This window comes from Pelecanus crispus, chromosome W (genome assembly GCF_030463565.1).
Source record: "Pelecanus crispus isolate bPelCri1 chromosome W, bPelCri1.pri, whole genome shotgun sequence".
NCBI lineage: Eukaryota > Metazoa > Chordata > Aves > Pelecaniformes > Pelecanidae > Pelecanus > Pelecanus crispus.
This window is the reverse complement of record NC_134675.1, coordinates 13,451,204-13,475,869: the sequence shown is the minus strand read 5'-3', so window position 1 is coordinate 13,475,869 and position 24,666 is coordinate 13,451,204. Positions and strand designations below refer to the sequence as shown.

The following is a 24,666-nucleotide window of genomic DNA, read 5'->3' as shown; positions in this document are numbered from 1 at the left end:
AATTACTATCCCTTCTCCTTTAACAGATAGATATTATTTACCCATTCCATGGCCCTCCACCCACCCCCCAAAATGTTTATGAGAACAGGTTATCACTTGGGGCCCATCTGTCAAGGTGGGCACTCAGGACAGAAGCAGCGTGTTCCATTGTTGAGCACCAACACCAGCTTGGTTTGGGTTAACGCTGCACTCACCTGGTTCCTTGGGAAGCTCACTCTTCATTGGTTCAGGTAGTTCCTGCTACATTACTTCTTACAACATGCAACTTAAATCATGGATTATTTTCGCCCAAGGTTAAATCTCCTTGAGGCACACACCAGATCTCCCCATCCTTCCTCATTACTCACCAAGTACACCCAGGTCCTTGAGTGAAGACAGTCCCACGAATGGGTTTGCCTTTTCCTATGGGAGGAGCAATTCATACCGCCTTCCCCAGCCACTTCCCTATGTGCACTACAGGGACCTTATGTCCTCCCACAGTATGTAGGGGTTTTGTTTGGGCAGGACCAGGACAGTTAGCAGATCCTGTGGTATTAACCAGCCAAGTGGCTTCTGCTAAGTTTGTATCCCAGTGTTTCCATGCCCCATAGTCCAATGCTCTCAACATAGTCTTTAACAATCCATTACATCTCTCAGTCTTTCCAGAGGCTTGTGGGTGATAGGGGATGTGATAAGCCCAGTCAGTGCCATGTTTCTTGGCCAGGAGTTTATGAGGTTATTTCAGAAATGAGTCCCATTGTCTGACTCAATTATTTCTGGGGTACTGTGTCACCACAAAATTTGTCTTTCAGGGCCTAAGATGGTGTTTTGGGCAGTGGCATGGTTTACAGGGTATGTTTCTAGCCACCTGGTAGTTGCTTCCACCATGGTGAGTATGTAGTGCTTGTCTAGGCGTGTTTGTGGCAGTGGTCCAATATAGTCAATTTGCCAGGCCCCATCATATCGAAAACCCAGCCACCGCCCTCTGTTCCAGGGACACTTTACTCGTGTGGCTCACTTGATTGCAGCACATGTTTCACATTCATGGGTGACCTGCATGATGGCCTCCATGGTCAGGTCCATCCCTTGATCACGAGCCCATCTGCATGTTGCACAGAATCATAGAATCATTTAGGTTGGAAAAAATCCTTAAGATCATCAAGTCCAAGTGCAAACCTAACACTGCCAAGTCTACCACTAAACCATGTCCCTAAGCGCCACATCTACACATCTTTTAAATACCTCCCGGGATGGTGACTTAACCACTTCCCTGGGCAGCCTGTTCCAATGCTTGACAACCCTTTCGGTGAAGAAATTTTTCCTAATATCTAATTTAAACTCCCCTGGAACAACTTGAGGCCATTTCCTCTCATCCTATCACTTGTTACTTGGGAAAAGAGACTGACACCCACCTCGCCACAACCTCCTTTCAAGTACTTGTAGAGAGCGATAAGGTCTCCCCTCAGCCTCCTTTTCTCCAGGCTAAACAACCCCAGTTCCCTCAGATGCTCCTCATAAGACTTGTGCTCTAGACCCTTCACCAGCTTTGTTGCTCTTCTTTGGACACACTCCATCACCTCAATGTCTTTCTTGCATCTCTCCCTAGATGTCCTGATGTTTCATGGGCCCATTGAGCTACAAATAACTCGCCCTTATGCTCCCAGTCCAGGTCCACCTGAGCCTCTTCAATTTTGACAGTCTTCTCTACCTGTTTGTTGTTTTGATATTCCTCAGTGGCACAGTTCTTGGGCATGTGAGCATCTATGTGGTGTACCTTTAGAGCGATGTCTTCTATGCGGGCAGCGATGTCTTGCCACAATGCAGCAGCCCAGATGGGTTTACCTCTGTGCTGCCAATTGGTCTTCTTCCATTGCTGTAGCTACCCCCATAGGGCATTTGCCACCATCCATGTGTCAATATAGAGTACTGGCCACTTTTCTCATTCAGCAATCTCTGGGGTCAGCTGGATTGTTTTCACTTCTGCAAACTTGCCTTCTCCTTCGACACCTTCAACAACTTGTCATGTGGGACTCCACACAGCAGCTTTCCACTTCCAATGGTTGCCTACAACATGACAGGATCCATCAGTAAACAGAGCATAATGCCTTTCATCTTCTGATAACTCATTATATGATGGTGCCTCTTGGGCATGAGCCACCTCCTCAGGCAATGCTCCAAAATCACTGCCTTCTGGCCAGTCCATCATCTCTTTCAGCACTCCTGGATGGTTGGTGATCCCCGTTTCAGCCCGTTGCATGATTAACGCTACCCACTTATTCCATGTAGCATCAGTTGTGTGATGCGCAGAGGGGATGTTTCCTTTGAACATCCAGTGTAGCACAGGCATTCGCAGTGCCAAGAGGAGATATGCTTCTGTACCAACAACTTCTGAAGCCACTTGAACCCCCTCATATGCTGCTAATATGTCTTTTTCAGTCAGGGTGTAGTGGGCTTCTGATCCTCGATACCCCTGGCTCCAAAACCCTGGAGGTCAACCTCGGGTTTCTCCTGGTGCTTTCTACCAGAAGCTCCAGGTGAGACCATGCTCCCTGGCTGCAGTGTAGAGCACATTTTACACAGCTGGTCCTGTCCAGACAGGCCCAAGGGCTACCACACAAGCTATCTCCTCTGTGATCTGCTCAAAGTTTTGTTGCTCAGCGCCCGGCTCAAAATAGTCCTTCTTTTGGGTTACTCAATAGAGAAGGCTCACAAGCTGACTATAACCTGGAATATGCATTCTCCAGAATCCTCAAGGCCTAGGAAAGTTTGTGTTTCCTTCTTGTTAGCTGGTGGAGATGTAGTTGGTATCTTGTTGATCACATCCATAGGGTCATGATGGCATCCATCCTGCCATTTTATTCCCAAGAACTGAATCTCCTGTGTAGGTCCATTGACCTTGTTTCTTTTTACGGTGAAGCCAGCTTTCAGAAGAATCTGAATTACTTTTTTCCTTTCTAAAACACTATTTCTGCTTTGTTGCCCCACACAATGATGTCGTCGATGTATTGTAGATATTCAGGGGCATCACCCTGCTCCAGTGCAGTCTGGATTTGTCCATGGTAAATGGTGGGGCTGTGCTTCCACCCCTGGGGTAGTCGGTTCCAGGTGTATTGGACACCCCTCCACATGAAAGCAAACTGTGGCCTCCATTCTGCTGCCAAAGGGATTGAGAAAAACGCATTGGCAATTTCAATTATAGCATACCACTTGGCTGCCTTTGACTCCACTTCATTTTGGAATTCCAGCATGTGTCGCGCCCCCCTTCCCCCCTTTGTGCGTGCCCACATCTTTGTCTCTCTTCCTCTGCATCTGTGTGCGTGCCTCTGTCTTGCTTTGCGTTTGTGTGTGTGCATCTTTGTTCCTCTGCATCTGTATGCACACTTCTCTCTCTCTCTTCCTCTGTGCCTGTGTGTGTGCTCATCTCTCTCTGCGCCTGAGTCCGCATGTGTCTCTGTGCACATGAATCTCTCTTTCTCTCCTCCTTCACCTCTGTGCATGTGCATGTCATCTCTGTGTCTCTGTGTGTGTCTCTTCCTCCTTGTCTGTGTGCAGTCACTTCTCTCCGTATCTATGTATATGCAGGTGTCTGTCTCTCTTCTGCTACATCTGTGCATGTGGACGCCTCTCTGTTTCTCTCTCTGTCTTTCTCTGCATCTGAACATGCGCACGTCTATTTTCCTCTGCACCTGTGTGCATGTCTCTTTCTCTCTGCATCTATGTGCGCCAATCTATGTCTATGCACATGCATGTCTCTGTTTCACTCTGTTTCTCTCTTCCTCTGTATCTGTACACACACACTTCTCTGTTCCTCTTCCTCTGCGCCTGTGTGCGCTCGTCTCTCTGTCTCTCTGCCTGTGTCTGTCTGTGTCTGTGCATGCCCGTGACTCTCTCTCTCTTCCTCTGCATTTGTCTGTGCATGTGCATCTGTCCCTGTCTCTCTCTGCCTGTCTCTGTCTCACTCTGTGTCTGTGCACACCCACATCTCTTCCTCGGCACCTGTGTGTGCACGCGTCTCTCTCTCTCTCTCTGCATTTGAATCAGTGCACATTTCTTCACATCTGTGTGCTTACACATCTGTCTGTCTCCATTCCTCTGCATGCGCGCCTCCCTGTTTCTCTTTGCATCTATGTGCTTCAGTCTGTGTATGTGTGCGTGCACCTCTCTGTCTCTCCTCCTTTCTGTCTCTCACGTTTGTCTTCCTCTGCATCTGCGCACATGCGTGCCTCACTGTCTCTCTCTGCCTGTCTGCGCGTGCCTGCAACTGTGTCTCCCTTCTTCCATGTTTATCTGCACAAACATCTCTTGGTCGCTCTTCCTCTGCATCTGTGTGTATGCGCATCTTTGTTTCTGTCTCTGCTCCTGTGTGCGCATCTCTGACTCTCTTCGCCCGTGTCTCTGTGCATGCATATCTCTCTCTTGCTCTCATTCTGCACCTGTGCGTGCACGCGTGTCTCTCTCCCTGCGTGTGCGCATGCATCTCTGTCTTTCTCTCTTTCTCTGCATCTGTATGCTTGTGTCTCTCTCTTCCTCTGCATCTCTGTTCACACACGCCTGTCTCTCCTCCTTTGTGTCTGTGTGCGCACGTCTCTGTGCACGCGTGCATCTGTCTCTCCCCTCCTGTTTGCGCACCCGTCTCTGTCTCTCTCTTCTTTTGTGTCTGTGTGCACGTGCCTCTTTCTTGCTCTGTATCTGAACATGTGCATGTCTCTCTCTCTCTCTTCCTCTGCAACTGCACTTGCATCTGTCTCGCCTCCTCTGCATCCATGTGCGTACCCATCTCTGTGTGTGTGCCTCTCTCTCTCTCTCTGTCTCTTTCTTCCTCTGCATCTTTGCTCATGCCTGTCTTCCTTCCTTTGCATCTGTGCACACATGCACCTCTGTCTCTCTACCTGTCTCTGTCTCTCTGCGTCCGTGCATGCCTGCGTCTATCTTCCTCCACGTTTGTCTGTGTGAACATCTCTCAGTCGCTCTTCCTCTGCATCTGTGCATGCGCGCATCTATCTGTCCTTGTTTCTCTCTGTCTCTCTCTGTGCATCTGGATTTCTCTGTCTCTCCCTGTGTCTGTGTGCATGCATCTCTGTCTTTTTGCATCTGTGCATGTATTTTTCTGTGTCTCCCTTTGTGTCTGTCAGTCTCTCTCCCTCTGCATTTGTGTGTGCATGCATCTCTCTCCCCCCACCCCCCTGCATGTCTCTGTGTGCATGTGGGTCTCTCTCACTCTTCCTCTGCCTCTGCACACATGTATTTGTCTGTGTGCACGTCTCTTCCTCCTTGTCTGTGCACAAGCACATCTCTCCGCATCTGTGTGTACGTGCATCTCTCTGCATCTGTGTCCCTCTGCCTCTCTTCTACTACATCTGCACGTGTGCTTATCTATTTGTCTCTCTTCATCTGCATCTGTGTGTGCTCACATCTCTCTCTCTCTTCCTCTCCCTGTTTGTGCACACATGTCTCTCTTTCCTTGCATGTGTGCGCACACGCATGTCTGCATCTATCTGCGTGTGTCTCTCCAAGCCTGTGTGCAGGTGCCTCTCTGTCTTTCTTTCTCTGCATTGGTGTTCATGCACACCTCTCCTCATCTGTGTGCACAGGTGTCTCCCCCCCGTGTCTCTCTGCATCTGTGTGCATGCGTGTCTCTCTCTTCCTCTGTGTCTGTGCATGTGCTTCTCTGTCTCTCTTGTGTCTGTGTATGTGCCTGTTTGTCTCTCTCTCTCTGTCACTCTGCGTTTGTGTGCATATGCATCTCTCTTCCTTTGCGTCTGTGTGCACATGCGTCTCTCTTCCTCTACATCTTTGTGTGTGTGTGTCTGTCTGGCCTCCTCTGCATCTCTCTGCACGTGCCTCTTCCTCTGTCTGCACGCCCCTCTCTCTCTCTCTGCATTTGCATGCACATGCCTCCCTGTCTGTCTCCTGCCTGTCTCCGTCTCTCTCTTTGTCTCTGTCTCTCTCTGATGCTCTTTCTCTCTCTCTCATTCTTCCTTTTGTGCTATTTCTCCCTCCCTCTTCTCCAGTGTCTTCTGCTATCTCGCACTTCTGTGCACGCTCATTTTCTCTCACACTGCCTGTGTCATTCTCTCTTGATTGCACGCTTTCTTCCTCTCATTCACTCTCGCTGCTTCTCCCTCACTCTTTCTCTGCCTTTTTGCTCTCTTTCTCTGTCTTTTTCTTCCTTTATCCTTCTATTTATCTTTCTTCCTCTCTTCTTTCTTTCTCGTGCTCTCACTTACTCTCACGTTCGTGCTCTTCTCTCTCCCCCACCCTTTCTTTTTCTCTCACTCTTTTTTCCTGTCTCTTCTCCCTCTCTTGTTCTCTTTATCTCCCTCTTGTGCTTTCTTTTTCTCTCTGCTGACCTCTCTCCCTTTCTAACTATCTTTCTTTTGCTTTCTCCCTCACCCGCCCCGCTCCGCTCCCTTTCTCTCTGTCTCTCTCTCTCTCTCTCTCTCTTTGTGACATGGTCTGGAAAAGTCAGCCTGTAAAATGAAAACTTTTCAATAAACTTCTGAAAAGACTTTCTAGAATTGTAATGATCACTTATTTTTAGTACCAGAGATCATTGCACATTCTAGCTCTAACATATATAATGAAATCGAAAATTAGTTCAGAACATAACACTGTAAAGTGGAGACTTAGTTGACATGTCCTCTTATTGTAATATTGGGTGAGGAATACATTCTATTTCTTCAGTATTGAACAAGTGGATTAAAGCAATAGATTTGAAAGCCTGAAAGACATTTAAAATATACCCTAACCTCCTGCATAACACACATCACAGAATGTTGCTCGATAATCATTAGGCAGTACCCTTAACATACTTTAAAGATATAATAATCTTTATTTATTCTTGGCTGTTATATAAATTGATGAACTGTGTTTTAATATTTCCAACAGTATCTCTTACATGTATTATAGAATTCTATGTTAGGATGTACCTGCACATTTATTATTTATTTCAAAAGATCATTTGAGGAAAATTAGTATTTAGATCAATCTTAAACTGTATCAGCTTGGTGAAAAGATCAATTTGGGATCATGACCACAGTAAATGAGGCTGTGACTGCACTTTTGCTATTGGAATCTGATCATAAACTATACCTCCTTACCATCTTTGCAGTCGTTATGCATATTGACCATAATGTGTTTTGTGTTTTTGTCGTGGTTTATCCCCAGCCAGCAACTAAGCACCACGCAGCCGCTCGCTCACTCCCCCTACACCGATGGGATGGGGGAGAGAATCGGAGGAGTAAGAGTGAGAAACACTCCCGGGTTGAGATAAGAAGAGTTCAATAATTGAAATAAAGTAAAATAGTAATGATAATAATAACAATATAATAATAATAATATTATACAAAGCAAGTGATGCACAATGCAATTGCTCACCACCTGCCGGCCGATACCCAGACAGTTCCCGAGCAGCGATCCCTGCTCCCCGGCCAACCCCCCCCAGTTTATATACTGAGCATGATGTCATATGGTATGGAATAGCCCTTTGGTCAGTTTGGATCAACTATTCTGGCTGTGCCCCCTCCCAGCTTCTTGTGCACCTGGCAGAGCATGGGAAGCTGAAAAGTCCTTGACTAGCATAAGCAGTACTTAGCAACACCTAAAACATCAGTGTTATCAACATTCTTCTCCTACTAAATCCAAAACACAGCACTATGCCAGCTACTAGGAAGAAAATTAACTCTATCCCAGCCAAAACCAGGACAATATCCACCCTTTATTCTATACCATCTACATCATGCACAGGCCCTCCCCTTTCCAATGTGTTCTAATTAGTCACCACCACTTTCCCTGTCTTGATATATACACACAGATATCATTCCCTTCATCTATGGGCCATCCCTGTAAGATGTCCATTGAGTTCATTTAGTCCATGACTTTGGGTTCCATCTGTCATCACAGTCTTTCAGAGCAGAAGAGGTAGTGTGCAGTGTTGGACTGTTGCATGCTGAAGCCAGTTCTCATTCCAACACAGTTTCATCAAAGTTCATTTTCGTTAAGCTGGGCAATTCTTACTGTAATACCATTGATGTGGCATATAGCAACCATAACATGCAGTATTATATACTTAACATTAACATACTATATTATTGTATTAACATTATACTATATTATTATATTAACATACAGTTAGAGAAATAACATGCAGTTAAGAGATAACATACAGTATTATAGAGCAATTAACGTCATACCATTCAGTTCATTGACTATTTTCACCCAAAATCAAATTCCCTTGAGGTACACATCGGACTTCCCCATCCTTTTGCATCACCCACCAAGTGCACCCAGGTCCTTGAGCAAAAGCAATCCCACAAATGGGTTTGCCTTTGCCAGAGGCAGGAATAACCCAGACTGTCTTCCCCAGCATATTTATGTGCACTACAGGGACTTTATCTCCTTCTACAGTACGTAGAAGTTTTGATTGGGCAGGGCCAGCTCGATTGGCAGATCCCCTAGTGTTGTCTAACCAGGTGACCTTTGCTAAATGTGTATCCCAATGTTTGAATGTCCCACCACCCATTGCTCTCAGGGTAGTCTTTAACAGCCCATTGTATCATTTGATTTTCCCGGAGACTGGTGCATGATAAGGGATGTGATATACCCACTCAATGCCGTGCTCTTTGGCCCAGGTGTCTCTGAGGTTGTTTCGGAAATGAGTCCCGTTGTCTGACTCGATTCTTTCTGGGGTCCTGTGATGCCACAGGACTTGCTTTTCAAGGCCCAGGATGGTGTTCCGGGCGGTGGCATGGGGCACGGGATATGTTTCCAGCCAACCGGTGGTTGCTTCCACCATGGTGAGCACATAGCGCTTGCCTTGGCGGGTTTGTAGGAGTGTGATATAATCAATCTGCCAGGCCTCCCCATATTTATATTTCAGCCATCGTTCACTATATCAGAGAGGCTTGAACCGCTTGGCTTGCTTGATTGCAGCGCATGTTTCACATTCATGAGTAAGTCCACGGTTAAGTCCACCCCTCGATCACGAGCCCATCTATATGTTGCATCTCTTCCTTGATGGCCTGAGGCATCATGGGCCCACAGAGCTATAAGTAATTAACCCTTATGTTGCCAGTCCAGATCCACCTGAGCCACTTCAATCTTAGCAGCCTGATCCACCTCCTGGTTGTTTTGATGTTCTTCAGTGGCCTCACTCTTGGGTATGTGAGCATCTACGTGACGTACCTTTACAACCAGGTTCTCTACCCGGGCAGCAATATCTTGCCACAATGGGGCAGCCCAGATGGGTTTGCCTCTGCGCTGCCAGTTGCTCTGCTTCCATTGCTGTAACCACCCCCACAGGGCATTTGCCACCATCCATGAGCCAGTACAGAGATAAAGGACTGGCCACTTCTCTCTTTCAGCAATATCTAAAGCCAGCTGGATGGCTTTCACCTCTGCAAAGTGACTCGACTCCCCTTCTCCTTCAGCAGCTTCTGCAACCTTTCGTGTAGGACTCCATACAGCAGCTTTCCACCTCCGATGCTTTCCCACAAGACGACAGGACCCATCAGTGAACAGGGCATAATGCTTCTCATTTTCTGGCAATTTGTTATACAGTGGGGCCTCTTCAGCACGTGTCACCTTCTCCTCTGCTGATATTCTAACATTTTTGCCTTCTAGCCAGTCCATGATCACTTCCAAGGTTCCTGGGCGACTGGGGTTTCCTATTCGAGCCCATTGTGGGATTAGTGCAACCCACTTACTCCACATAGCATCAGTTGCATGATGTGTAGAGGGGACCCTCCCTTTGAACATCCAGCCCAGCACCAGCAGTTGGGGGCCAGCAGGAGCTGTGCTTCAGTACCAACCACTTCCGAAGCAGCTCGAACCCCTTCATATGCTGCCAATATCTCCTTCTCAGTTGGAGGATAGTGGGCTTCGGATCCTCTGTATCCCCGACTCCAAAACCCTAGGGGTCGTCCTCGAGTCTCCCCTGGTGCTTTCTGCCAGAGGCTCCAGGTAGGGCCATTCTCCCCGGCTGCGGTGTAGGGCACATTTTTAATATCCTGCCCTGCCCGGACTGGCCCAAGGGCTACTGCATGAACTATCTCCCGTTTAATTTGTTTAAAGGCTTATTGTTGCTCAGGGCCCCATTTGAAATCATTCTTCTTCCGGGTCACTTGACAGAGAGGGCTTATGATCTGGCAGTAATTTGCAATATGCATTCTCCAAAACCCCACAACGCCTAAGAAAGCTTGTGTTTCCTTTTTGCTAGTTGGTGGGGACATAGCTGTTATTTTGTTGATCACATCCATTGGGATCTGACGACGTCCATCTTGCCATTTTATTCCTAAAAATTGGATCTTTTGTGCAGGTCCCTTGACCTCACTTTGTTTGATGGCAAAACCAGCCTTCAGAAGGACTTGGACTATTTTCTTTCTGTTCTCTAAGACTTCTTCTGCTGTACTGCCCCACACAATGATGTCATCAATATACTGCAGATGTTCTGGAGCTTCACCCTGTTCCAGTGCCGTATGAATCAGTCCATGGCAAATGGTGGGTCTGTGCTTCCACCCCTGGGGCAGTCGGTTCCAGGTATACTGAACACCCCTCCAGGTAAAAGCAAACTGGGGCCTGTACTCTGCTGCCAAAGGGATGGAGAAAAATGCATTAGCAATGTCAATTGTGGCATACCACTTGGCTGCCTTTGACTCCAGTTTGCATTGAAGTTCTAGCATGTCTGGCACGGCAGCGCTCAGTGGTGGTGTAACTTCATTCAGGCCACGATAGTCCACTGTTAGTCTCCACTCCCCATTAGACTTTCGCACTGGCCATATGGGACTGTTAAAGGGTGAGCGAGTCTTGCTGATCACTCCCTGGCTCTCCAGTCGATGAATCAGGTTATGGATGGGAATCAGGGAGTCTCGGTTGCTGCGATATTGCCGCCGATGCACTGTTTTGGTAGCGATTGGCACCTGTTGTTCTTTGACCCTCAGCAACCCCACAATGGAAGGGTCCTCTGAGAGACCAGGCAAGGTGGACAGCTGTTTAATTTCCTCCGTCTCCAAGGCAGCTATACCAAAAGCCCACCGGTACCCTTTTGGGTCCTTGAAATACCCTCTCCTGAGGTAATCTATGCCAAGGATGCACGGAGCGTCTGGGCCAGTCACAATGGGGTGCTTCTGCCACTCATTCCCATTTAGGCTCACTTCAGCCTCCAGTACAGTGAGCTTTTGGCATCCCCCTGTCACTCCAGAAATACAGATGGGTTCTGCCCCTCTATAGTTTGATGGCATTAGGGTACACTGTGCACCGGCGTCCCCTAGAGCCTTCTGCTCCTGTGGGTCTGATGTGCCAGGCCATCGAATCCACACAGTCCAGTAAACCCAGTTCTCCCTTTCCTCCACCTGGCTGGAGGCAGGGCCCCTCTAACACTGGTCATAGTATTCGTTGTTCACTTCTTGTAAATGTGAATTAAAAGTCCCTTGATTAAGATTGGAAGTAAAATTAGCCCCCTTACTCTGTCTGGGGAACTGCTCACTGGAAACTGGAGCTGCAATTTTCCTGGGAGAACTGCCTTTTGTAATAGTTTTTCCTTGCAACTCACGCACCCGTGCCTCTAGGGTCGAGGTGTTTTTTCCATCCCACTTCCTCATGTCCTCTCCGTGATCACGCAGGTAAAACCACAGGGTGCCCCGTGGTGTGTATCCTCTATATCCTCTCTCTTGAGCAGAAGGACGTTGACTCCTAATGGCTGATATACTGGTCCGTACAGGTGGGGAGTGGGACATATGCTCTCTGAGTTGCTGGAACTCTCTGGACAGTTTTTCCACACATGCGACACAGTCCTGTAGGGAGGAAGAGATACTTTCTTCGTATTCCCTGAGTCGGCTCGCCACTTCATCCACCGTTGGTGCCTCTTCATCTTTCCAGGCCAGTATTGCCAACGAGTTGACAAAGGATGCTGGTGCGCTCTGTACCACCTTCCGCCATATGGGTCGTGTGCACCTGACTTCATCTGGATCTTTGGGTAACTGCTCATCATTTAGGTCACTATAAATCACCTCCAGCACACCTAATTCCCTCACTTACTGGATACCCTTCTATATGGTGGTCCATTTGCCTGGGCGGTATATAACATCTTCCTTTGAAGGGATACCTTTCTTTCACGCCTGACAGAAGTCGCCTCCAGAGGCTGAGGGCTTGTGCCCCTTTTCCAATTGCTTTGTCAATGCCCCCTTCCCTAGAAAGGGATCCCAGCTGCTTGGCTTCCTTACCCTCTAAACCCAGGCCACAGGCCCCGTTATCCCAGCATCAGAGCAGCCAGGTGATGATGTGCTCACCTGGATGACGACTGAAATCTTTTCGCATATCTTGTAGCTCACTCAGGGATAGGGATCGGGTGGTTACCATCTCATTTATGGGTTCTTCCTCCTCTGGTTCTCGTGATGGCCCTGGTTCATCTTCATCCCTTACTAAACGAGCTGATTTTCTTGTGTATTTTTTCTTGTGTATAGGGGCAACTGATACTGGTGTGGGTTGGTTCTCTGTTTTAGCCACGGTGCCTGTCACTGGGGTTGGAGTGGCTGCAGTGCCTGTGGTGGGTGTTGGAGTAGTCGCAGTGACTGTGGCCGGGGTTGGAGTGGCCACAGTGCTTGTTGTCTTGTCATCAGATCCAGAGACTTTCTCTTTCCCTTGAGGGTACTGATTAGTGTTGAACAGGGCTCAATATGCATGGGCCAGCCCCCAGCATGTTGCAATGATTTGTGTCTCTTTGGAGTTGCCAGGGTGACAACATACTTTTTCCAAATACTTTACTAGTTCTTCAGGATTCTGCACTTGTTCAGGGGTGAAGTTCCAAAACACGGGAGGTGCCCACTGCCCTAGGTACTTGCCCATACTATCCCACACACCCTGCCACTCATAACTATCCAGCCTTGGGGCAGATCTCTGGATCATATTCTTAAATTGCTTACTAACCTTCATCAGAACCAAAACAGTATTCCCAAGAAATAGCAATAGATGTATCTTAACTACCCATGGATGTTCAAGATACTGAAAAGTTATTGTAATGAAGGAGGAAACATCATAGAAGAAGGTAGCGAAGGTACTATTCTGTATTTCCTCCAGAAAAAACCTCTCTGAGGAAGAGGTATAATTGCTAATTGTCTCCATGAGGTGGTACCCAATGTACAGTAATAGCTTCAGTACAAACCCCAGATACCAAATAATGCTCAAGGCCAGTGTTTTAATAACAAATCTCCCGGGCAAAATATCACTAATCACTGCAGAGCATAGCAAACTGCAAAAACCAACACCAAACTTCAACATGTACAGCAAAAAAAGGAGCATGGTGCAGATCAGATGAACTAATATTGTGACCGGCAACTGTTAACAGATTCCTTAACACGCTCTGGTTAATCTGTTATTATCTCAAACCCTCCGGGCCCCACGTTGGGTGCCAAAAAGGACTGTTGTGGTTTAGCCCCAGCCAGCAACTAAGCACCATGCAGCCGCTCACTCACTCCCCCTGCCCCGATGGGATGGGGGATAGAATCGGAGGAGTAAGAGTGAGAAACACTCCTGGGCTGAGATAAGAACAGTTTAATAATTGAAATAAAGTAAACCAGTAATGATGATAATAACAATATAATAAGGAAGCTGAGAAGTCCTTGACTAGCATAAGCAGTACTTAGCAACAACTAAAAACATCAGTGTGTTATCAACATTCTTCTCCTACCAAATCCAAACCACAGCACTATGCCTGCCACTAGGAAGAAAAGTAACTCTATCCCAGCCAAAACCAGGACAGTTTTCTCATGAGAAAAATATGCTTTGGGTAAGAGAGAGTACAGCTGGTTCCTGTACTCTTCTTCATTTCTTGATAAAGCTTGATTCACTTCGGAAGTAGAGCAGTGAAGTTTAATGTTTGAAAAATGTCTGTAATAAATACCCTTGTTTACATAAGTGAACTGATGCTTCTTTTTTAAAAGCTCATTTTGAGTTGCACTTTTAATGGTCAGAAACATAAAAGGAATGCCTGATATTCTGGTGACTGATTAAAAAAGCAGTTGAAGGAATGCAAATTCAGGGTCTTGTTCCTGGATGTATAGAGTTGGAAGTGAAACTGAGCACTTCCATGAAGTGAATTTCTCTTCTCCCTACCACCACCTTGATTCCTGAGAGTCCAAACTTTAGTGACTCACAGTATATGTTGGACATGTAACTTCACAGAGGAGAGGTCTGCTTTTACTGGAAACTCTGTCTTTGGGTGATGCCTTCATAGGTCAGAGGAAGAGTTTTCATTCCAGAGCATAAGGGTCCCCTCAAAACATGGAAATGAGCAGAACTTCTAAGGTTAGTTATAACTTAAGATCATAGACACATAGAACGGTTTGGGTTGGAAGGGACCTTCAAAGATCCAACCCCCCCGCCATGGGCAGGGACACCTTTCACTAGATCAGGTTGCTCAAAGCCCTGTCCAACCTGACCTTGAACACTTCCAATGATGGGGAATCTACAACTTCTCTGGGCAACATGTTCCAGTGTCTCACCATGCTCACTGTAAAAATTTCTTCCTTATACCCGATATAAATCTGCCCTCTTTCAGTGTAAAACCATTGCCCCTTGTCCTGTCACTACAGGCCCTGGCAAAAAGTCTTTCTCCAGCTTTCTTATAAGACCCCTTTGTATATTGAAAGGCCGCAATCAGGTCTCCCTGCAGCCTTCTCTTATCCAGCCTGGACAACCCCAACTCCCTCAGCTTGTCCTCGTAGGACAGGTGTTCCAGCCCCCTGATCATTCTTGTGGCCCTCCTCTGGACCCGCTCCAACAGGTCCACATCTTTCCTGTACTGAGGACTCCAGAGCTGGACACAGTACTCCAGGTGGGGTCTCACGAGAGCGGAATAGAGGGGCAGAATCACCTCCCTCGACCTGCTGGCCATGCTTCTTTTGATGCAGCCCAGGACACGGTTGGCTTTCTGGGCTGCGAGCACACGTTGCTAGCTCATGTCCAGCTTTTCACCCACCAGTACCCCCAAGTCCTTCTCTGCAGGGCTGCTCTCAATCCCTTCATCCCCCAGCCTGTATTGATATCAGGGGCTGCCCCGTCCCAGGTGCAGGACCTTGCACTTGGCCTTGTTGAACCTCATGAGGTTCACACAGGCCCACCTCTCCAGCTTGTCCAGGTCCCTCTGGATGACATCTCGTCCTCCTTGTGTGTCAACGGCACCACTCAGCTTGGTGTCGTCTGCAAACTTGCTGAGGGTGCACTCGATCCCACTGTCTATGTCATTGATGAAGATATTAAACAGTACTGGTCCCAATACAGACCCCTGAGGGGCACCACTTGTCACTGATCTCCGTCTGGACTTTGAGCCGTTGACCACTACCCTCTGGATGCGACCATCCAGCAAATTCCTTATCCACCGAACAGTCCATCCATCAAATCCATATCTCTCCAATTTAGAGAGAAGGATGTTGTGGGGGACCATGTCAAAGGCCTTACAGAAGCCCAGATAGATGACATCTGTAGCTCTTCCCTTGTCCACTGACGTAGTCACTCCACTTACCTTCCCCTTGCCCAGCCTTAAGGCAGGGCTGTCGCTCAGCCTGGGACAGTGCACAATACCACGCATCAATCTCCTGCTTGCATTCCCAGATACTGCGCTGCCTGTTGAGCTCCTCTTGTTACATAGCTACTTGTCTGAAGAGTTCTTCCAGCTGGGCACACTTGTGCAACTATGACATCCACTGCTGCCTTCAGGTGCTAGGGGGACTTCCAGATACTGGAGCTTCATTCAGCCTGAAGTCTGGACGGCTATATCGATCCTTGGGAGGTCTGTTTGGGGGGAGATGTCAGCATAGGTAGGCTGTAGTGCGTCTGTTTGGGTTACAGCCACAGCCTTGCAGTTGCAGCAGATGGACACCATTTTCTTTCAGCAGATCACCTCGAAGTCCCAGGACAGAGGAGAAAGGGACAGCAGGTACCAGCAAGAGGGGAAGGAAGAGAAGGGCCCCAACTTCAGGCCACAGAGTTGTTCAGGACACAATCTGACATTTAGGAGTCCTTCAGTTCCAACTAGTGTTTGTTTTCTTGGCATGTGTCTGTAAATGTAATATATGGGAAGAATAGAAACTACTATGGCAAGTAAACCTGCTCCCCCCTTGGGAGTCTGTGCCCAATAATGCAGAGTGAACACCCCCAACTCCTATTGGCTTCATCTGAAGTAAAAGGCCCTTTGCACCTTGCAAGCGTAGCTGGTAGCATCACACTTTTAGACCCTGTTCTGTACTAGAATCACTGTTCATTGAGTTTCTGAATGAATTATTGTGTGGGTTGTGTTTGTAAGCTAAGGGTAAGTGGACTGCTTTCTTTTAATAATCTCCTTTCACTCTAGATGTAAAAATGTTCATTTTCTTTCAGATGCTTCAGGCGTGCTCAGTCCAACATCTACCAGTACCATATGCAGCGTTCCCACCTCTGATTTCTAACGACCCATTCCTTTTGCATCCTCCTCACCTCTCTCCACATCACCCGTCTCACCTGCCACCTCCAGGGCAATTTGTTCCCTTCCAAGCACAGCAGTCACGTTCAGTAAGTAATGCTTCTTATCCCCTTTCCTAAAATATTTGGGGGTTGATCAGCAAATAATGCTCTTGTCCTTCTAATAACATTCTGGTTGAGAGAACAAATGGATCTGATTTAGAGTAAGTAATAGGGTTTTGTAGTAGTGCTACCTGAGCAAGACTTAGTCTGAAGAAAAAAAAAAGAAGTATTGTTTTGAAATTCATTTTGATTCTCTTAAGATTTCCTCAGCTGTTGCCCACTGTTTCCCTGGAGGCCTGTACTCCTGTCAGTCTGACATAAGTTTGCTTCATGTACTGCTTCAGCAGGTGGTGTTCTTCCAGAAAATAAAAGAGAATATAGAGACCTAAGTGTAGTGCAGCAGTGGTCTCAGAGAAAAAACTTTGTAGAGAGACCAGAAAGCACAAAGCATTATTCCTATTGCATGCTTCTACCACATTAATTCACAGTTTATTTAAAGTGACCACTGTATCCCCCCCGAAACACTAATGTGAAAAGTATTACTTAAACCTTCTACAGCCTACTGGAACCTCTTTTCTCCCCTGCTTATGGAAATTATTGACTCTTTTCACTTAAACAAACTTGGCTGAAAAGTTAATGCCTTCATAATAGGGCTTATGCAAACATGAGAGAAGATGCTATTTTGGACACGAGGGAAAAAAATTACATTTTGCAATTTCTACTTACTAATCTTCTGCCAGAGGTTAGTAATTTTCACTTATTAATCTTCTGCCAGGCACCTTTGTGCCTGTTTCTTTGGAGCTCTACCAATACTTCATTAATACAGAAATACAACATAATTTCAGTATTACTAACAAATACTGCTCAGACTGTTTTGAGCAGTAACAAATACTGCTGTTAAATGTCAGGTGTTGGCACTATTGTAATAAATTCATTATAGTCTTGGGGGAACAGTTCTGCATAGTTTTCTCCCGTAATCAGGATGTCTTCCCTCAGAAAATGTTGGGGCTTCTTTCTTAACTTAGATTGCTAATTTAGCTTCAGGAACAGGCTCCCTTGTTAACTGTTAGCTCTGTTCAATAGCTTGATTTTTTGCTGTCAAGTCTTACTAGAAGAATTATTGCCTTAAAAATGATGACTATTTAAAGTTTGTTCAGCAGAATGGGGAAACAATTTTCCTTTTCCTTTGCTTCCACAAGATGACTTTCATATCTGACTGTTTTGAAGCATGTGGAATTCAGTACTGGGTAAAGAAGGGTGAATTAGTGAAATAGTAGAGTTAAGGTTTTCCTGAAAAATGAGACCAAAATGAGCTGAGATTTGAATTGGTCTTTCCCAATAGCAAAACTATAGCTGCAAGATAATGCATCTAGCCTAAACATGGCAATAGATTATTTATAAGTATAAATCATGGTGTTCATAATGAAGATTTTTGCTTCACAGGGAAATGCTGAGTTGTTTTTGCAAGAAACTTCTTAATTCTTCATACATCAGTGTGCCTTCAATTATTCCTTATGGTAGTGAAGTAGAAGTATTTTCTTCAGTTTGAGAACATGTCTCTATTAAGGAAGTCAGTTGCTGCCTTATATATCTAGTCTGATGAAAGGGATCATAGGATCACAGGATCAGAGGATAATGCAGGTTGGAAGACACCTCAGGAGGTCTCTAGTTCAACCTTCTGTTCAAAACAGGATCAGCTATGAGGTCAGGTGTCACGATCCAAACTGGGCTGCCCAGGGAGGATCGTGGCGGTTCTGTGATTCCCTTGGGCTAAATTAAGGTGAAACGACACCAAACGATCGATTAAACACTTTATTGATGGTAAAAAACAACCTGAACTTGGAAAGCGTAATGGTAGGCAACCTGGACTAGGAAAGCCTAATGGTAGGCAACGTGGGTTCTAATTGAAATACTTATCAGAGGAAAGGAAAAAGAAGAAAAGGAGAGGGAGAGAGAGAGATATCACCACCCTTGGATCCCATGATGTCGATGGTAAACGTGGCAATCCTCCAGTAGTGGGTGCACACGTGGCTCCTTGGAGTTGTGTCTTTTATAGGCTAGTCCCTGCCTCTAGTCTCGCTCCCTTGAGGACTTATATGGTTCTTGTTCCAGAATGTTCTTCATCTTCTGCACAGGCGCCATTGTGGGGGGTGGTCACGAGGGGTCTTTCAGGTGGTCATGAGCCCCTTGCTCAAATGAACTCTGTATGACCTCTGGCCATATATGGTGAGTTGTAAGGCACATCAGAAGGCGGAACTGCACATCCTCTGACACGCCTTCCCAGCTCTGTGCCAATCGGCTTCTCACCTGCGGTTTAGTGGTGCTATGCAGACCCTAATTTGTCACTATAGAGACCTTAACTCGTCTCTATGCAGACCTTAACTTGTGTCACCACAATGTTTGAGGCATCAACATGCATTAACTCTTTCAGTCTCTCACACCACCCTGTGGCTCAAACATTGTCTGTATAATCTTCGTCCAGGGTGGTGATTCTCACATAACGGATAGGAGAGAGAGGATAGAGAAGATAAATGTTGCGAGATCATACATTTTACAATTGCAAGGTGGATCATCAAGAACAAAAACCCACAGCCCAACATCATAACAATATTTAAAAGCCACTTGCCCCAACCTGTAAGTCCCAGTGCATTTGGGAGACAGGTGAACCAAGATCCAGGTTCCCAGACGTTAAACCAATCCTTCGGCTGCATTGCCTGGAAAAGTTCTCCGGTCTGCTATGGGACCTCTCTCATCTTCTTTCTCGCTTCTTCTAGGGTAGTAGTTGCGTTGTGTATGGTGAGACAGCATTCTCCATCGGTAAGATTTAACATTCCACATACCCCCTGCTCTTTTAGCAATAACGTATCCAAAGCTAATCTATTTTGCAAAGTCATTTTAGATACCTGTTGAATCTGTAAATTTATTTCCCTGAAAGCATATTCGGTCCAATTGCTTAGGACATGTACTTGCCAGGTTAAATTTTCTAAGACAAATTGATGTCTTTTGAGGGTCACACATGGAGTAAATATATTTTCTAGCATTAAAGATGTTGTCATGCCCCAGGTGTAATAATTGGGTATTCGGACTCCATGCACCGCCCACTTGTGTCGTGCCTTGGGTCCATCACTTTCTCGTCACCTTCTGTTTTGATGAGGCACTGAGAAATTAAATGCTTTGGAAGGACACATTGTAGGAACTCCTATTCTACATCGTAATCCGTCATGTTGCCTTACATTAAGGTGGGAATACATTTTTACACACCACTCAGTAGTCCACCTTCCCTCACACTGACACCCAAAATAACTTCCCCCCACAGGTGATCCCCACCAAGGTATGTTATTACAGGAAATGTGTCCACCATAAAGCCACTCACAAGTCTTTCACAACAAGATGCATTCCATAGTTTTTCCCATGTAGAGTTGTTCGTGATTTGATACAAAGTCCCTCTAATGTCTTCCCATTTGGGGTTTGGATTTGATACATTTCAATTTTTGAGTGCCTCATCTAATGTTTTTGTAAGATTGATATTAATCATTGCAAATTTAAATCCTTCCTCCACCGACCCTGGGAGGGCAACACAGGTTTCCTGATTGTTTTGCTCCCAAATGTGCATAACCCTTGTATAAATTCCCAGGAAAAACTGGCAGATTTTCACCATGTTCCCACTATCCCAATAACAAGAAAAATAAGGCAAAATTTACCACCCATAGTGTTATCACACTTTCAATGAACTCAAAATAAACATGCCAATTCCCCCTCCACAGTCACAAAAAGAATGAGGGCAATCCCTTTACCCCAACAGTGATGGAGAGGAAATAGATTTTCCAATCCACCTTTCCTTAGTACAGTACAAAACCAGGCCTAATAGAATCAGGCAAACCAATGCGAACAATGACCCACTCAGAAACCGACAACATAAGTCCCACGGTGGGTTTCTGACAACCTGTGGAACATACACATAAAGATGAATGACAATTAAAAGAGGGGGACAATCCACCGGGTATGAATTCGGTGATCTCTCCTGTGTGTGTCAGTGGCTACCCAAGTATAAAGATTAAGCAGGTGTTTTTAAGGTTAGGGGTATCTCTCCCACCATCAGTACATCTACTAGGACAGGTTGTCCGGGAAAATGGAGTGGGTTCACAGGGTCTTTAGTCTCCCTTTTCCTGGGTGTATTGGGTTTGCATGGCAAGGTTTTGGTAGATGGGGGGCTACAGGGGTGGCTTCTGTGAGAAGATGCTAGAAGCTTCCCATATGTCCGATAGAGCCAATGTCAGCTGGCTCCAAGATGGACCTGCTGCTGGCCAAGGCTGAGCCAAGCAGCGACAGCGGTAGCGCCTCTGTGATAACATACTCAAGAAGGGAGGGAAAAAAACCCCACCAGGACACAAACTGCAGCTGGAGTGAGGAGTGAGAATATGTGAGAGGAATGACTATGCAGACACCAAGGTCAGTGAAGAAGGAGGGGGAGGAGGTGCTCGAGGCGCCGGAGCAGAGATTCCCCTGCAGCCCCTGGTGAAGACCATGGTGAGGCAGGCTGTCCCCCTGCAGCCCAGGGAGGTTAACAGTGGAGCAGATATCCACCCTGCAGCCCATGGAGGACCCCATGACGGAGCAGGTAGATGTGCCCGAAGGAGGCTGTGACCCCATGGGAAGCCCATGCTGGAGCAGGCTCCTGGCAGGACCTGTGGACCCGTGGAGAGAGAGGAGCCCACGCTGGAGCAGGTTTGCTGGCAGGACTTGTGACCCCGTGGGGGACCCATGCTGGAGCAGTCTGTTCCTGAAGGACTGCACCCCGTGGAAGGGACCCATGCTGGAGCAGTTCGTGAAGAACTGTAGCCTGCGGGAAGGAGCCACGTTGGAGAAGTTTGTGGAGGACTGTCTCCTGTGGGAGTGACCCCACGCTGGAGAAGGGGGAGAGTGTGAGGAGTCCTCCCCTTAAGGAGGAAGGAACGGCAGAGACGATGTGTGATGAACTGACCGCAACCCCCATTCCCCATCCCCCTGCACCACTCAGGGGGAGGAGGTAGAAAAAATTGGGAGTGAAGTTGAGCCTGGGAAGAAGGGAGGGGTGGGGGGAAGGTGTTTTAAGATTTGGTTTTATTTTCTCATTACCCTAATCAGTTTTGATTGGCAATGAATTAAACTATTTTCCCTAAGTCAAGTCTGTTTTGCCTGTGACGGTAATTGTTGAGTAATCTCCCTGTCCTTATCTCGACCCACGAGCTTTTTCATTATATTTTCTCTCCCCTGTCCACTTCAGAAGGAGAGTGATAGATCGGCTTTGGTGGGCACTTGGCATCCAGCCAGGGTCAACCCACCACAGTACTTTTTGGCACCCAGCATGGAGCATGAGCAATTCGAGATAACGATACTAATTAGTAGAGGTAACGGGCAAATCATGGACTGAACAATGTTAGAGAACGGAATTATCATGGGGAATTTCAGTTGTTAGAATTCTGGTGAATGGACGAGGGGTGGATTGTGTGATGTATGTGGATTTTAATGATAATTCTTAAATATGTGATTCACAGAGGCGATGGGTGGAATGTATTGGGTTTGCATGGCAAGGTTTTGGTAGATGGGGGGGGCTACAGGGGTGCTTCTGTGAGCAGCTGCTAGAAGCTTCCCCTATGTCCGATAGAGCCAATGTCAGCTGGCTCCAAGACGGACCCGCCACTGGCCAAGGCTGAGCCAATCAGCGATGGTGGTAATGCCTCTGTGATAACGTATTTAAGAAGGGGGGGGGGGGGGGGGGGGGAACAACCCGTCACAACTGCAGCTGGAGTGAGGAGTGAGAATATGTGAGAGGAATGACTATGCAGACACCAAGGTCAGTGAAGAAGGAGGGGGAGGAGGTGCTCGAGGCGCCGGAGCAGAGATTCCCCTGCAGCCCCTGGTGAAGACCATGGTGAGGCAGGCTGTCCCCCTGCAGCCCATGGAGGTCAACAGTGGAGCAGATATCCACCCTGCAGCCCATGGAGGACCCCATGACGGAGCAGGTAGATGTGCCCGAAGGAGGCTGTGACCCCATGGGAAGCCCATGCTGGAGCAGGCTCCTGGCAGGACCTGTGGACCCGTGGAGAGAGAGGAGCCCACGCTGGAGCAGGTTTGCTGGCAGGACTTGTGACCCCGTGGGGGACCCATGCTGGAGCAGTCTGTTCCTGAAGGACTGCACCCCGTGGAAGGGACCCATGCTGGAGCAGTTCGTGAAGAACTGTAGCCTGCGGGAAGGAGCCACGTTGGAGAAGTTTGTGGAGGACTGTCTCCTGTGGGAGTGACCCCACGCTGGAGAAGGGGGAGAGTGTGAGGAGTCCTCCCCTTAAGGAGGAAGGAACAGCAGAGACGATGTGTGATGAACTGACCGCAACCCCCATTCCCCATCCCCCTGCACCACTCAGGGGGAGAAGGTAGAAAAAATTGGGAGTGAAGTTGAGCCTGGGAAGAAGGGAGGGGTGGGGGGAAGGTGTTTTAAGATTTGGTTTTATCAAAATGGTTCAGCAATGCCATTCGCCTGGGAGTAGTATGGAGTGTGAAAAATCCGTTGGATCCCTTCGTCCCATGCCCACGCCTGAACCACCCTGGCAGTAAAGTGGCTCCGTTACCTGATTGCATTGTTTGGGGTTTTGGTAGGTAACTAAACCATAGCTTTAACCCTTTCACCGTGTTGTCCCCCATTTGCCCATCATACTGCTTCTGCTCGAGTTAGTCCTGACACCACTTCAGCCCCTACTAGTACATACTCTTTCCCGTCAGAGTTCCAAAATGAACCGATGTAGTCCACTTGCTAAGTTTCCCAGAGGCCCTTTCCATTCCATAAATGGAGAGGGGGTTCTTGCAAGGGATGTCTTCCGAGCCAGGTACGGCACTGACTACAAGCAGAAATGATTGTGTTGCACAGTTCCTGAGTAACAGGCCAGCCCCTGCCACCGGCTTCTTTGAAAAGGTCTTTAACCCCTGAATGACCATGCTTCATGTGTAACCACTCTAACAGATGCTCCCACTTTTCTTCTTCAGCTTCTGCTGCCATTGTAGCTAAGCGGGTTAGCGAATCTACTTGATTATTCCAAATGTGGGCTGGGTGATTTCCCTTTTGATGTGCAGACACCCGTCCCACCAAAAAGGTCCCCTGTTTAGCAATGTTTAAGATTTCTTCCCATTTTTCTCACTGCCACACTGGTACCCAATTAACTTCCCACTGGTTTTGCTCTCAAAACAGGAGCCATTCAGTACATCCCTTGAACACAGCATATGAATCGATGTAAATAAATACTGGTTCTTTGTTCTCTGCTTCCTTAATAATTGCACTCCATACAGCTACCAGTTTTCCCACTTGAGCACTTCCCTCCCCTTCCATTATAATCCGCTCCCCTGAATCAACGTGTAAAGCTACGGCTTGGTATTTCCATACTTTCCCTTCCCTTTATGAGGACGCATCTGTAAACCACACGTTTTTCAGGTGAGGTTCGAATGGAGGAGCGGGTTTAATAAGGGAAGGGGGAGGCTCCTGATCTGGGTGATCAGTGGGCGGATCCTGTATCTGAAGCTGTTTGGATGTCCCTTCCTCTCTCTGGTGTGCATGGCAGTAGTGGTCTAACTGTAAATACCACTTCCTCACTGTCTCTCTATGCCCAATTCCCACAGGGCGGGGTGGTGGTGGTGTTCCTTCCACTACTGGTTTCAGGACCTTAAAGGGCCCTTGTAAAATGATTGGTTGTTGCCGTATAATTTTCTCAGCCTCCTGTAGAGCTAAACTAACCACAAAGAGGCTGTTTTCCCAAACTGAATACCGTTTTTCTGCATCTTTAAAACTGCATGAATAAAACCCAGTAGGACGAATTGGGCCTTCAGATTCGTGTTGCCACATGTGTATTGATAGCCCATGAATTGCAAAACCCCATTCAGTGTGGAGTGGATCAGTCGGGTGTATCAACCCTAAAGCCTGATATACCCCATCCTCAAAAATCAGTAGCTTCAAGGCTTCCTCATGGATGGGGGTCCAATCCCAAGAGACCCTTTTGCATGTCAGGTTGTATAGGGGTCTGGCTATGATGGAAAAGTCTGGAATGTGTTTTCTCCAAAATACCAAGAGGCCTAAGGCATGTTGGAGTTCCCTCTTGTTTCCAGGCATTTTCACTTGTTCAAGGGTAGTCAAGGTTTCGGGGGGAATACACACTGTCCCAACCCTCCACCAGA

At 47.1% G+C, this 24,666-nt stretch overlaps 1 protein-coding gene across 1 annotated transcript in view; it reads left to right on the top strand.

The window, feature by feature from the left end:
- LOC142596499 (E3 ubiquitin-protein ligase RNF38-like) overlaps window positions 1-24,666 on the top strand; it is a 248,589-nt gene that overhangs the window by 208,505 nt on the left and 15,418 nt on the right. The window contains exon 6 of the mRNA XM_075725625.1: window positions 16,348-16,518. Coding sequence (XP_075581740.1) covers window positions 16,348-16,518 — 171 coding nt within the window. The remainder of the gene's footprint in view (window positions 1-16,347; window positions 16,519-24,666) is intronic.